At 46.8% G+C, this 16,385-nt stretch overlaps 1 protein-coding gene across 1 annotated transcript in view; it reads left to right on the top strand.

The window, feature by feature from the left end:
- The first annotated feature begins 4,915 nt into the window (after positions 1-4,915).
- SNX4 (sorting nexin 4) overlaps positions 4,916-16,385 on the top strand; it is a 46,903-nt gene continuing 35,433 nt past the window's right edge. Inside the window, 4 exon segments of the mRNA XM_068246247.1 lie at positions 4,916-5,061; positions 6,537-6,661; positions 12,358-12,493; positions 15,115-15,264. Of these exon segments, the coding sequence (XP_068102348.1) occupies positions 4,972-5,061; positions 6,537-6,661; positions 12,358-12,493; positions 15,115-15,264 (501 nt within the window). The 5' untranslated portion in view covers positions 4,916-4,971.

Below are 16,385 nucleotides of genomic sequence, written 5' to 3' on the forward strand. Positions count from 1 at the left end.
CATCCAAATCACAGAGAATGGCTGTGGCTTCTGGCCCCGATGGAGGGAACTGGATGGACACAGCGGGAGCAGAGGGATTACACGTCCCCGGCAGACCTTTTACATCACTGCTAAGGTCATGTATATTTGGCCCCACCCATGACCAAGCCCACGTTATGCTTGACCACGCCCATTTTTGGCATGACACGGCGCAGGGGTTTATCACACCTTATCAGAGATAGCACACCTTATCAAAGATATCACACCTTATCAGAGATATCACACCTTATCAGAGATATCACACCTTATTAAAGAGATCACACCGTTATCAAAGATAGCACACCTTATCAGAGATATCACACCTTATCAGAGATATCACACCTTATCAAAGATATCACACCTTATCAAAGAGATCACACCTTATCAAAGATAGCACACCTTATCAGAGATATCACACCTTATCAAAGTTCACACGCCTTATCAGAGTAGCATCGCAAGCGCTACAAACTTATGCCTGCTAATTGGCATGACGAGAGCTCCACTCTTCCTACCCTGAGCCCCTGCAGGTTCGTAGCGCTCGCTATGCTACTCTGATAAGGTGTGTTATCTTTGATAAGGTGTGAAATTTGTGACTTATTACGGTTCAGTGAATCAAGCCCTATGTCAGTGTTGGACTGTTAGGTTTACTTTGGAATAAGGGTGTCTTCAGTTTTTTGTCCACTCTGCATGAATATAATTGATCTCATGTACAGAGTTATGTAAATATATGGATTTTATCTACTGAAAAATGTGCTTAACCCATTCGCGTTCCGTTTTTTTCACTTGAGAAATGTTCACCTCCCATTCATTAGCCTACACTACAATGTATGGCGACAATATATTATTTGGAAATAAAGGTGCATTTTTTCCGTTTTGCATCTATCACTATTTACAAGTTTAAAATAAAAAAAATATAGAAGTATTTCATCTTTACATTGATATTTAAAGGACTTCCGAGGCCAAAATCCGGGCCCAAAACATAAAAAAAGTTAGCTACCTTCATGGCTTTGTAAGGCACGGAGGACGCCGTCCGCGCCCTCCGTGCTGTTCCGCCTGGTCCCCTCTGGTGAATAGCCCCCGGCTAGGGCCAACCCCCCGATCACGTAACAGGCAGCGTGGATCGGAGGGTTGGCCCTAGAGCTGCGCAGCCGCAGTAGCGGCTATGCGGACTGCGCAGCCGTGGCCAGCTCCGGCGGCCATCTTTATAGGGGCAGAAGATGCCGACCCGGACCGTGGGGTCGCAGCCTTTCGGGGGGCTATTCACCAGAGGGGACCAGGCGGAACGGCACGGAGGGCGCGGACGGCGTCCTCCGTGCCTTACAAAGCCATGAAGGTAGCTAACTTTTTTTATGTTTTGGGCCCGGATTTTGGCCTCGGAAGTCCTTTAAAAAGTTTAGACCCTTATGTATTTTTTTTTTTTTATTGTAATGTTTTTTTTTTTTTATATTAAACATTTTATTTGGGTAGTTTTGGGAGGGTGGGATGTAAACATGTGATTTATAATGTAAATGTGTGTTTGAATTTAATTTTTTTTTACTTTTAGTTGTAGTTTTACTTTTTGGCCACAAGATGGTGGCCATGAGTTTGTTTACATGACGTCACTCTAAGCATAACACACGCTTAGCGCGACGTATGTTGTACGTTACAGCCAGAAAAAGCGAAGCTTCCGAGAGAAGCTGTCGCTTTTTCAGCGGGGGAGAGGAATCAGTGAGCGGGCACCATAGCCCGATACACTGATTGCCTGGCTAACGAACCGCGGGCCGGGAGCATGCGTGCACGCGCACGATCGGCCGCGGGAGCGCGCGGTAGCGCGCATGGTTCCTGGACGTAGTTTCTACGTCCAGGAACCAAAATAGGTTAATTGACTCTAAACTGTATTCCCAGCCTTTACATTGATGTATTTCTTATTTTCAAGTGTTAAAGAGGATCTGTAACATGAAAAGATCCCCTGGGGGGTACTCACCTCGGGTGGGGGAAGCCTCCGGATCCTAATGAGGCTTCCCACGCCGTCCTCCATCCGTCAGGGGTCTCGCTGCAGCCCTCCGTGGAGTCCGTGCAGCGGTGACGTCAATATTTACCTTCCTGGCTCCTGCGCAGGCGCTCTGACGGCTGTCGGCTCCGAACTACACGGGAATACCCGATCGCCGTCGGGTCTGCTCTACTGCACAGGCGCACGTCTCCGGCGCCTGCGCAGTAGAGCGGACCCGACTGAGATCGGGTATTTCCGTGTAGTTCGGAGCCGAAAGCAGCCACAGCACCCCCGCTGGAGCCAGCAAAGGTAAATATTGAACTGACAGTCGGCACAGAGGACGGCGTGGGAAGCCTCATTAGGATCCGGAGGCTTCCCCCACCCGAGGTGAGTACCCCCCAGGGGATCTTTTCATGTTACAGAGTACGGTGACCATACGTCCCGCTTTACCCGGGACGCGTCCCGCCTTCGGGGGGCGCTGTCCCAGGCTGCATGAGGTCCCGGGAAACGTCCCGCTTTTAGCAGCGGGACGTCCCGGCCTCGGGACTCTGGCCACCGTACAATGAACTAGCCGCAGCGTCTACTAGACGCTGCGCTAGTTCATTCCCCGCAGCCCCGCTCCAGCCTGCAATGTTCTCCTCCGGCAGGCACAGGCAGAGCAGGGCTACGGGAAGATGGCGTCCGGAGGCGGAGCCCTGTATTGGAGACTATTTGTCTCCAGTACAGGGCTCCGCCTCCGGACGCCATCTTGCCGTAGCCCTGCTCTGCCTGTGAGAGGCTGAGCGGGAGATTGAACATCGTCCAGGCCAGGGGGAGCTGCACCTGAGGCACCAGAGGCCGGCTGCGTGAGGGGACGTCTTCTGCCAGGTGAGTAAATGCCTTTTCTTGCAGGTGAAGTGTTTGGCCGCATTGCGTGTATTTTGTACTGACATGTTTGCCCGCAGTGCGTTTATCTTGTACTGACATGTTTGGCCGCATTGCGTGTATTTTGTACTGACATGTTTGCCCGCAGTGCGTTTATCTTGTACTGACATGTTTGGCCGCATTGCGTGTATTTTGTACTGACATGTTTGCCCGCAGTGCGTTTATCTTGTACTGACATGTTTGGCCGCATTGCGTGTATTTTGTACTGACATGTTTGCCCGCAGTGCGTTTATCTTGTACTGACATGTTTGGCCGCATTGCGTGTATTTTGTACTGACATGTTTGCCCGCAGTGCGTTTATCTTGTACTGACATGTTTGGCCGCATTGCGTGTATTTTGTACTGACATGTTTGCCCGCAGTGCGTTTATCTTGTACTGACATGTTTGGCCGCAGTGCGTGTATTTTGTACTGACATGTTTGCCCGCAGTGCGTTTATCTTGTACTGACATGTTTGGCCGCAGTGCGTGTATTTTGTACTGAATGTTTGCCCGCAGTGCGTTTATCTTGTACTGACATGTTTGCCCGCAGTGCGTTTATCTTGTACTGACATGTTTGCCCGCAGTGCGTTTATCTTGTACTGACATGTTTGCCCGCAGTGCGTTTATCTTGTACTGACATGTTTGCCCGCAGTGCGTTTATCTTGTACTGACATGTTTGCCCGCAGTGCGTTTATCTTGTACTGACATGTTTGCCCGCAGTGCGTTTATCTTGTACTGACATGTTTGCCCGCAGTGCGTTTATCTTGTACTGACATGTTTGCCCGCAGTGCTTTTATCTTGTACTGACATGTTTGCCCGCAGTGCGTTTATCTTGTACTGACATGTTTGCCCGCAGTGCGTTTATCTTGTACTGACATGTTTGCCCGCAGTGCGTTTATCTTGTACTGACATGTTTGCCCGCAGTGCGTTTATCTTGTACTGACATGTTTGCCCGCAGTGCTTTTATCTTGTACTGACATGTTTGCCCGCAGTGCGTTTATCTTGTACTGACATGTTTGCCCGCAGTGCGTTCATTTTGTACTGACATGTTTGCCCCCATTGCGTTTATTTTGTACTGACATGTTTGCCCCCATTGCGTTTATTTTATGCTGACATGTTGCCCGCAATGTGTTTATTTTGTGCTGAAATGTTGCCCGCAATGTGTTTATTTTGTGCTGAAATGTTGCCCATTGCGTTTATTTTGTGGTGTCTGGGGTAACTGTTGCTGCATTTATTATTTAATGGTCATAGTTGGCTGTGTTTGCTGCTTTGGGGTTATGGCATACTATTAAATAGCATCACACAGTTTCTGCACACCTATGATGTGAATCCACGTTTGACCACATCACAGCGTAAACACTGCTTTCTTATGCCTCGCTGTTGCATCATTCTGTTAGCTCCGCCCATAGAATGTCATGACCACGCCCATTTTTCGCGCGCGCTGCAGACACCAAATTTTTGGGCGCGGCGCGCTGCACCCCCTATTTTTCGCCCCCCCCCCCCCCCCCAATTCACCCCGTCCCAGGTTGAGCCTACAAAAATCTGGTCACTCTATTACAGAGTCTCTTTAATATGAAGGAAATGAACCAGGATAGAAAGGACCAGTGTGGTTTGAATTATAAAACAACATATTTTTCTTATTAAATCTTTATGCCTAGAGTTGTGCCATGGGCGTGACTAGTGGTGTGGCAGGGCGTAATTAGAGGTGTGGCTTAAGTGTCCCTCTTTCTTATTTCCAGAAGTTGGGAGGTGTGATATTTATATATCTCAGAGTAACTCCCACACTGGTGGCTGCGCACGAGTACAGCGCTCTGAGCACGGCTGTTACTAAGGGCAACCACAAGGCGTCAGCGTCACACACTGCTGTCATAGCAACCAAACTCCGCTCTCTGTCAGAGTGGTGGGCGGGGTGGCTGGAGGACTCGGTGGGCGGAGCGTAGTGAAGGGCCGTCTCCTCTCCTCATTTTGGGCTAGGCGTGGGCGGAGATGACGGAGGCTAACGTGGGCGGGCTCGGCAGAGGGGAGGAGCCCGGTGCCGGAAGTTGTCAGCAAGCGGAGCAGCTGTTGGGCGGAAGTGAAAGATGTCAGCAGAGATGAGCGGAGAAGAGGAGCCGGCGGGGCCGTGCGGGGCTGAGGAACCGGAGAGGGACGAGGAGCCGGGGAGCCCCGAGGTACTGACGTCACCCTGACCCCGCCCCCTCCATGTGCGGTGCAGCACCAACTCCCCTCCATACACAGTACAGCACCCCTCTCCCCTCCATACACAGTGCAGCACTCCCCACCCCTCCATACACAGTGCAGCCCTCCCCTCTATACACAGTGCAGCACCCACCTCTCCTCTATACACAGTGCAGCACTCCCCTCCCCTCCATACACAGTGCAGCACCCCCCTCCCCTCTATACACAGTGCAGCACCTCCATGTACCCCTCTCCTAACCAATACACAGTGCAGCCCTCCTCTCTATACACAGTGCAGCACCCCCCTCTATACACAGACCCCTCTCCTAACCAATACACAGTGCAGCACTCCCCACCCCTCCATACACAGTGCTGCACCCCCCTCCATACAGAGACAGAGCAAACACAGGGTGTAGTACAAATCCCTCTGCCCACTGTCATTATATATTATCTCTCTCCTCCATACACAGTGCAGCACAGATCCCTCTCACCCTCTGTTATTATATATATTACCTCCCTCCTCCATACAGTGGGCAGAACTCCACCTAACACTGTCATAGTTTACCCCCCACACAGTGCAGCACTTGCTCCTCACCCCACTATCATATATAACCCCCTTTCATACACAGTACAGCACAGGCTCCAATCCTCCACTATCATTATATATAAGCTCCCCCCCACCCGCCCCATATAGGGTGCAGTGATCACTATGCCACATATGAAATGCAGCAGTCGTTACTTTGCATACACAGTAGAATCTCACTATAGTAAGCTCTGATATAGTAAACCTCTGGATATAGTACACTCTGTCCTCAGGTCCCAGCAAATGTGGGCGCTAGTCTACTTTAGGGGACCCAGCAGGAAGCCTCCATAGGGAGATTTCAGTAACGTGATTGGAGGTGGACGGCACCCTCTCTAACTGCTAGGTTTCAGATAAACCACACCCATGCTGTTCAGCCAATCACAGCTACTTTGTGCTGTAGAGGGTGCGGTCATTGGATAACTGTTCCCTGTGAGGTTTCCTGCTGGGTCCCCTAAGCTAGACTAGTGCTCAAATGTCTGTATAAATTTACAATGTAGGACCAATTCTGATATAGTAAACTACTTTTCCTAGTCCATCAGAGTTTACAATAAAGGAATTCTACTGTGTAATGCAGCCCCCCTATATGAAATGCAGCAACCATTTCCCCACACGTGTAAAACGCAGCAATCATTACCCCACATATGAAATGATACCTTGTGTGAGTTTCTGTGGTTCATGTTTTCTTATGTATCTTACCGAATTGAGAATTTTAGGGTTTTAAAAGCTTGCTAGAAATTAGAAAAACCTCTGTGTAATTATACATCAATCATAGTATCTGCAGGAAGCTGTCTTACTTTCACAAAAAGTCTATTGTAGGTTTCACCTATAACTATCACTTCTGTAATGTGCTAATAAATGATTTATTCTCTGTTTTGTCTTATGGAGGAGATGGCGGAAGAAGAGTGTTTATTGAAGAAGATGGAGATTAGTGTGTCAGAGGCAGAAAAACGCACTGGGAAGAATGCTGTCAACATGCAGGAGACTTACACAGCGTACCTTATAGAGACCAGGTGAGGGGCGGACTTACCTTATAGAGACCAGGTGAGGGGCGGGCTTACCTTATAGAGACCTGGTGAGGGGCGGGCTTACCTTATAGAGACCGGGTGAAGGGCGGGCTTACCTTATAGAGACCGGGTGAGGGGCGGGCTTACCTTATAGAGACCGGGTGAGGGGCGGGCTTACCTTATAGAGACCGGGTGAGGGGTGGGCTTACCTTATAGAGACCGGGTGAGGGGGTGGGCCTACCTTAAAACGGAACTGTAAATAGATTTTATACACATTGTTTCACTTACCTGGGGCTTCTGCAAGACCCCAGCAGCTGTCCTGTCCTGACCGAGCCTCCGTTCTCCCGCCGCCAGCTACTTTTGGTTTTGGGGCCGGGCCACTACGCCTGCGCGGCTCTAGCCACGCGTATCCTTTCTTTGCGTCCCCTGCTATTACAGAGAGGAATGCAATGAAAAGATACGCTCGGCGGGGCTGCGCTGGCGTTGACTTACAAGTCTACGGCACGGCGGCGGGAGAACGGAGGCTTGGGCAGGATCGGCGCGGGACAGGGCAGCTGCTGGGGGCTTGCAGAAGCCCCAGGTAAGTGAAACACTGTGTATAAAATCTATTTACAGTTCCGCTTTAAGGCACTAACTCACGCCAGATTTTTTTAAAACTACGGGTCGTTAGACCCGTCCACGGGCATTTTGCATCTGAGTACAAGTGTTCGTCAGGCTAATAAGGCTGGTTTTGACTGATCCGCTTGGCTTACCTTATAAAGACCAGGTGAGGGGGCTGTTGTTGGCTGTCAGGACCAGTTTATTAGGATTTTGGATTTGTGTTTATAACAGATAGGCCCAGATATTAACAGTCTATATCACCAGGGCTGTGGAGTCGGTACAAAAATCCTCCGACTCCTCTAATTTGCATATTACAATCTTGTTGATTGAAAGTATGTAACCTAAAATTAATCTCTTAACTGCCAACGCTTAGGAATTTTAAAAGACAATGGAAGTGAGAAGGATATGGAGACTGCCATATTTATTCCCTTTAGTCATAGACTAAAACTAGTCCTTGGTAAGAGTATTTGTAAAAGGTACAGACCGGAACAAGGAACATCTATCAGGCCCTAGGCAATGTGACCCTAAGTACATGTAAGAGTGATGTGCAGGTACTCTGCAGGGGAATGAGGAGATTCTTCCTCTATTACACATTCTTCATGTACAATCTGAGCATGGATCAGGCCCTAGGCAATGTAACTGTGGGTACATGTAAGAATGATGTGCAGGTACTCTGCAGGGAAATGAGAGGATTCTTCCTCTATTACTTATTCTTCATGTACAATCTGAACCAGGTTTATGGGTGACAGACAACACCTCTGTGTTCAATGTGCACAGCATTCTCAGTGGATTCCCTGCAGCTCTGTGGGGAGTGCATATGTAGAGTATAGTACTACTGTGTAACAAAGTAAACCTGAGACAGATAAAATTAAAGTTTTATACATACATGGGGCTTCCTCCAGCCCCCTTCAGGCTAATCAGTCCCTCGCTGTCCTCCTCCCCCACCTGGATCTTCTGCTATGAGTCCAGGTACTTGAGCCAGTCTGGCGTAGTGCGCATGCACACACTCTGCCGCCGGGAGTGTACTACACCTGCGCAGCACTATTGCGCAGGTGCAGAATGTTCCTGGCTGTGGGAGCGGCACGTGGATCGACAGCGCTGACTGGCTGAATTACCGGCACTCATAGCAGAAGATCCAGGTGGTGGAGGACAGCGAGGGACTGATTAGCCTGAAGGAGGCTAGAAGAAGCCCCAGGTATGTATAACACTTTTCTTTTCATCTGTCTCAGTTACCCTTTAATTTGTAGTCACCAAACCAAATTTTAATAACATATCAAATTATTTGATTTCATCAGCAAAGGGAGTGCATACATTTGCATAAATCAGAATCAACGCAGAATTATTTCCATCTCATTAACCATCTCTATTAGTGACACGGCTACACATCAGGCTTTATTCTTACAGCATAGATGTTATTTAGTATATATAAGAGATTCCTGTGTACACATCATACTGTATATACAGTCACAATCAGATATGTATATCTGACCTTAAAAATACGGGGACTGCTTTATTGAAGGAGCACAAGTAACTAATTTTGATTGGTTTATTTCATTTTTGTGGACTAAGCACAGCTATTACTGTATATATACTGTATATATACATTATTTTTAATGACTATTATCTGAGAAATAGAACATTTTATCATATTGTCTATTTTAATTACAGTTTAAATTCATTAGGAGTCGGAGCATTTTTTCCCAACTCCGACTCCTAATGAATTTAAACTGTAATTAATTAAAATCAGCAGTTGGTTGATGATGTAATGGTTAAGGGCTCTGCCTCTGACACAGGAGACCAGGGTTCGAATCTCGGCTCTGCCTGTTCAGTAAGCCAGCACTAATTCAGTAGGAGACCTTTGGCAAGTCTCCCTTACACTGCTACTGCCAATAGAGCGCGCCCTAGTGGCTGCTGCTCTGCTCTGGCGCTTTGAGTCCGCAAGGAGAAAAGCGCAATATAAATGTTATTTGTCTTGTCTTGACTCCAGGCACCCAAAATTGCATCCGACTCCACAGCCCTGTATATCACAGCCATGCTCTCACATAGTAACAGTCTATATCAAAGCCATGCTCTCACATAGTAACAGTCTATATCACAGCCATGCTCTCACATAGTAACAGTCTATATCACAGCCATGCTCTCACATAGTAACAGTCTATATCACAGCCATGCTCTCACATAGTAACAGTCTATATCACAGCCATGCTCTCACATAGTAACAGTCTATATCACAGCCATGCTCTCACATAGTAACAGTCTATATCACAGCCATGCTCTCACATAGTAACAGTCTATATCACAGCCATGCTCTCACATAGTAACAGTCTATATCACAGCCATGCTCTCACATAGTAACAGTCTATATCACAGCCATGCTCTCACATAGTAACAGTCTATATCACAGCCATGCTCTCACATAGTAACAGTCTATATCACAGCCATGCTCTCACATAGTAACAGTCTATATCAAAGCCATGCTCTCACATAGTAACAGTCTATATCACAGCCATGCTCTCACATAGTAACAGTCTGCATCACAGCCATGCTCTCACATAGTAACAGTCTATATCACAGCCATGCTCTCACATAGTAACAGTCTATATCACAGCCATGCTCTCACATAGTAACAGTCTATATCACAGCCATGCTCTCACATAGTAACAGTCTATATCACAGCCATGCTCTCACATAGTAACAGTCTATATCACAGCCATGCTCACATAGTAACAGTCTATATCACAGCCATGCTCTCACATAGTAACAGTCTATATCACAGCCATGCTCTCACATAGTAACAGTCTGCATCACAGCCATGCTCTCACATAGTAACAGTCTATATCACAGCCATGCTCTCACATAGTAACAGTCTATATCACAGCCATGCTCTCACATAGTAACAGTCTATATCACAGCCATGCTCTCACATAGTAACAGTCTATATCACAGCCATGCTCTCACATAGTAACAGTCTATATCACAGCCATGCTCTCACATAGTAACAGTCTATATCACAGCCATGCTCTCACATAGTAACAGTCTATATCACAGCCATGCTCTCACATAGTAACAGTCTATATCACAGCCATGCTCTCACATAGTAACAGTCTATATCACAGCCATGCTCTCACATAGTAACAGTCTATATCAAAGCCATGCTCTCACATAGTAACAGTCTATATCACAGCCATGCTCTCACATAGTAACAGTCTATATCACAGCCATGCTCACATAGTAACAGTCTATATCACAGCCATGCTCTCACATAGTAACAGTCTATATCACAGCCATGCTCTCACATAGTAACAGTCTGCATCACAGCCATGCTCTCACATAGTAACAGTCTATATCACAGCCATGCTCTCACATAGTAACAGTCTATATCACAGCCATGCTCTCACATAGTAACAGTCTATATCACAGCCATGCTCTCACATAGTAACAGTCTATATCACAGCCATGCTCTCACATAGTAACAGTCTATATCACAGCCATGCTCTCACATAGTAACAGTGTATATCACAGCCATGCTCTCACATAGTAACAGTCTATATCACAGCCATGCTCTCACATAGTAACAGTCTATATCACAGCCATGCTCTCACATAGTAACAGTCTATATCACAGCCATGCTCACATAGTAACAGTCTATATCACAGCCATGCTCTCACATAGTAACCGTGTATATCACAGCCATGCTCTCACATAGTAACAGTGTATATCACAGCCATGCTCTCACATAGTAACAGTCTATATCACAGCCATGCTCTCACATAGTAACAGTCTATATCACAGCCATGCTCTCACATAGTAACAGTCTATATCACAGCCATGCTCTCACATAGTAACAGTCTATATCACAGCCATGCTCTCACATAGTAACAGTCTATATCACAGCCATGCTCTCACATAGTAACAGTCTATATCACAGCCATGCTCTCACATAGTAACAGTCTATATCACAGCCATGCTCACATAGTAACAGTGTATATCACAGCCATGCTCTCACATAGTAACAGTCTGCATCACAGCCATGCTCTCACATAGTAACAGTCTACATCACAGCCATGCTCTCACATAGTAACAGTCTATATCACAGCCATGCTCTCACATAGTAACAGTCTGCATCACAGCCATGCTCTCACATAGTAACAGTGTATATCACAGCCATGCTCTCACATAGTAACAGTGTATATCACAGCCATGCTCTCACATAGTAACAGTCTATATCACAGCCATGCTCTCACATAGTAACAGTCTATATCACAGCCATGCTCTCACATAGTAACAGTCTATATCACAGCCATGCTCTCACATAGTAACAGTCTATATCACAGCCATGCTCTCACATAGTAACAGTCTATATCACAGCCATGCTCTCACATAGTAACAGTCTATATCACAGCCATGCTCTCACATAGTAACAGTCTATATCACAGCCATGCTCTCACATAGTAACAGTCTATATCACAGCCATGCTCTCACATAGTAACAGTCTATATCACAGCCATGCTCTCACATAGTAACAGTCTATATCACAGCCATGCTCTCACATAGTAACAGTCTATATCACAGCCATGCTCTCACATAGTAACAGTCTATATCACAGCCATGCTCTCACATAGTAACAGTCTATATCACAGCCATGCTCTCACATAGTAACAGTCTATATCACAGCCATGCTCTCACATAGTAACAGTCTATATCACAGCCATGCTCTCACATAGTAACAGTCTATATCACAGCCATGCTCTCACATAGTAACAGTCTATATCACAGCCATGCTCTCACATAGTAACAGTCTATATCACAGCCATGCTCTCACATAGTAACAGTCTATATCACAGCCATGCTCTCACATAGTAACAGTCTATATCACAGCCATGCTCTCACATAGTAACAGTCTATATCACAGCCATGCTCTCACATAGTAACAGTCTATATCACAGCCATGCTCTCACATAGTAACAGTCTATATCACAGCCATGCTCTCACATAGTAACAGTCTATATCACAGCCATGCTCTCACATAGTAACAGTCTATATCACAGCCATGCTCTCACATAGTAACAGTCTGCATCACAGCCTTGCTGTTCCCATTGCAGGTCTCTGGATCCCGCCTCTGAGGGGCAGGGCTCTCTGGAATCTCTCTGGAGGAGGTACAGCGAGTTTGAGATGCTGCGGAACTATCTGTGTGTCACTTTCCCCTTCGTGGTGGTACCTCCTCTGCCGGAAAAGAGGGTAATTATACAGAAGTCTACTAGAAGGGGTTATTATTATTATTATTATTTAGTATTTATATAGCGCCGACATATTACGCAGCGCTGTACAGTGTATATATATCTTGTCACTAACTGTCCCTCAAAGGAGCGCACAATCTAATCCCTACCATTGCCATATGTCTATATTATGTAGTGTAAGTACTGTAGTCTAGGGCCAATTTTAGAGGGAGCCAATTAACTTATCTGTATGTTTTTGTATTGCTGTGTCTGGCACGCCCCGGCCTGTGTGGGCTGCAGAGCTCGCTGTCAGAGGCCTCCGCCTGGCCCTCCCTAGGTATGATCAATGAGATGCAAATTTTTCTGAAATTATGCAAATTTTTATGCAAATGTTTGCAGTTTGAAAAAGGATCAATCAATTTAAACCCAGGTTTCAAACGGAATACAGTAGTGGCTGGAAGGTGTAATGGTTAAGGGCTCTGCCTCTGACACAGAAGACCAGGGTTCGAATCTTGGCTCTGCCTGTTCAGTAAGCCAGCAGCTATTCAGTGGGAGACCTTGGGCAAGTCTCCCTAACACTGCTACTGCCTATAGAGTGTCCCCTAGTGGCTGCAGCTCTGGCCTAACACTGCTACTGCCTATAGAGCGCCCCCTAGTGGCTGCAGCTCTGGCCTAACACTGCTACTGCTTATAGAGCGCCCCCTAGTGGCTGCAGCTCTGGCCTAACACTGCTACTGCCTATAGAGCGCTCCCTAGTGGCTGCAGCTCTGGCCTAACACTACTACTGCCTATAGAGCGTGCCCTAGTGGCTGCAGCTCTGGCGCTTTGAGTCCACCAGGAGAAAAGCGCGATATAAATGTTCTGTGTTTGTACATTTGCATACATTTGCATCAACTTGGAAGAATATGCATATCTGTGATCATCCCTAGCCCTCCCCCGCCTATCAACAGGCCCAAGCATTGACTTGTGTGCCTGGGGCATGTCTGCCAGGGTGGGCGTGTCTGTGCCGAGGTGGGCGTGTCTGTGGTTATATGGAACATACCTGTTCTCGAATTGTATTTCTGTGTGTTAAAATACCATTTGTACTTGCTCTATCATCTGTGCAATGTACGTGTATCAGATGAAACCCTTATTTCAGCCGCTTATGTTTTGAATGTGTTTGTGATAGTATACCGTATTTATAATTTGTGTATTACAATGTCTGCACTTTTTGCGGTGACAGTGGGATGAAACTGAAATACTCTGATATAATCTGTGGCCTAATGCCATAAAGTTATATATTATAATTGATAAATAGTCCTTTCAGAAGGAAGAGCAAGAAACTGTTATCCTTAGTAGGGTAGTCCATCGCACCCTAAGCAATAAACCGCACAAAACCTACAGGGTAAAAAGATATGTAAGGGTTAATAAGTCAAGCATCCACTTCACTTAGAAGTTTGCATTCCAAAACCTTGCTGAGATTGTGTTTGTCTATACTAAGCTGTGTAAACTATGCAGAGAAGCTTCTGCTGTATCATGGGGGGTGGGGGGCAGAGAATTGTCCCTACTTTTTGTTTTGCTCAGTAACTACCTAAAGAGACACTGAAGGGAAAAAAATTATGATATAATGAATTGGTTGTGTAGTGCAGCTAATTACTAGAAAATTAGTAGCAAAGAAAATTAGTATTTTCAGTTGTATAGTGTTTTTTTTTTTTTTTTTTTTTTTTTTTTTTTTTTTATAACACTGCATCATTCTCTAAAATTTGCAGTTTACACACTGCTCAGCATTCCAATTGATTTTTACAGAGCAGGCCAGTGAACTTTTGAACTGTCCTCTCAGAAAAAGAAAATACATTGACTGACACTTGCGATAACAAGCTTCAGAAGACAGATCTCTCTGCGACTTTTGTGGAGCTCAATGGCTCTTTTGCATAGATAACTGGAGTTTCTTAACTCTTCCTGTACTGGAAACAATATTAGACTTCTGTCTGTGCTCCTAATGTTCTATTTCTTAGCTGTACTACACTTACAAAGCATTATATCATCATTTTTTTTTTTTGCTTCAGTGTCTCTTGAATTGCGAGTTGCATGTTTTACAAATAAATATTCCTTATGACCGCCGGTTGCTTAATGCAGTGTGTGCTGTAGGCCGTCGATGTAACGCCACTCTCCCGCCTCTGCTCAATCAGAATGTTCAGGCTGACATGTTAGGATATGAATACCTACAGATTCAGTGTGAAGCCTGCATATTAGAGCACTTCTCTGCCCTGAAGAGCCTGGTGCGCAGGTAGGAGGCATGTCGCCCAGCAGGGATTGGGAGCCGAACCCTCGGGCCTCAGTGCAGGGCTGAGGCTGTACAGCTGCCTCACTAAGCAAAGTGTTCTGTTCCTGTGGAGGGGGGAAAGCAGCAGTACGGGTGTGATGTCACATGGTGGGCGGGTTCAGTGGAGAGGACACTTCTATTGGTCGTTGCTTGGCAGGAGGAGGCTGTCTGAGGGCGGTCGGGAGCTGCCCTACACACACTGGATTCCCGGCAGAGGTGGTGGTTGTTGGTTTCACCTCTCGTGTGCCTGGCTTGGCTTGTACAGAGGTCTCCATGCTGTCTCACTTCTCTTGCTGAACACTGCGCACATTTCTCTCACTGTTTCTCTGTCATTGGCACAGGCGGAGTTCGTGTGGCACAAGCTGTCTGCAGACAACATGGATCCCGACTTTGTGGAGAGACGCCGGATTGGACTGGAGAACTTCCTGCTGAGGGTGGCGGCTCATCCCGCCCTCTCCCACGACACGATCCTACTGGCCTTCCTCACCCAGGTATGATGAGAGCGGGAGAGGGTCGCACGCTTCTAATGCCCACTGACCTGCCGCTGAGCCAGGCCAATAGCTGCTGCTTTACTGCCTGTCTGCTGGTTAATTAACAAGCAGCTGCTGGGCTGAGGCTGAATGTGCAGTAAGGCCTGGTGCACACCAAAAACCGCTAGCAGATCCGCAAAATGCTAGCAGATTTTTAAACGCTTTTTCTTATTTTTCTGCAGCGTTTCAGCTAGCGTTTTGCGGTTTTGTGTAGCGGTTTTGGTATTGTAGATTTCATGTATTGTTACAGTAAAGCTGTTACTGAACAGCTACTGTAACAAAAAACACCTGGCAAACCGCTCTGAAGTGCCGTTTTTCAGAGCGGTTTGCGTTTTTCCTATACTTAACATTGAGGCAGAAACGCATCCGCAATCCAAAATCTGCAGCAGCCCGGGAGTATGCGTTTCTGCAAAACGCCTCTCGCTCTGGTGTGCACCAGCCCATTGAAATACATTACCCAAGCGTATCCGCAGCCGCAAGTGGATCGCAAACAGCAGCGGAAACGCTCCGGTGTGCACTAGGCCTAAGAACATACACGCTTCCATGCAAGTCAGTATGTACTGGGTGCAGCAGTGCGCTCTGTTATACCGCATGCATGTAAACTGATCCTTTTACCTGCACTGCATAAAGCTCACCGCAACCGATTCAGCATAAAGCAGCCGTTAGTTGGCTCAGCTTCCAGGCAGTGGATATTTGACGGGCAAGTCAGGATTTAAAGAGTACCTAAAGTAAAGCAGACAGAGCCTGTCATGCCGGGACTGGGGGTCTCGGGATTAATACTTACCTTATCTGACGTAATTCACCCAGGGAGGCGATCGATCTGCTTCCCCTCCCCCCAGCTCCCTTCACTCTTTGGACCTGCGGGCGTGGCATTTTTTTTATTTCTCCCGTGGCTCTGGCCACCCCAATCTGCATTGCTGCAGCCACCAGTTAAGCCGGGGCTGACGATCGGGGGGGCTGCAGCGATGCAGGCAGAGGTTGGTAGATAGATTTACCGGGAACATGGCCGTCACTGCGTTCCCGAGGTGGGAGGGAGTGCCACATGTGACCTGTCACCTGATGACGTCGGATCAGGTGAGTAT

Source organism: Hyperolius riggenbachi, chromosome 7 (assembly GCF_040937935.1).
Source record: "Hyperolius riggenbachi isolate aHypRig1 chromosome 7, aHypRig1.pri, whole genome shotgun sequence".
Lineage (NCBI taxonomy): Eukaryota > Metazoa > Chordata > Amphibia > Anura > Hyperoliidae > Hyperolius > Hyperolius riggenbachi.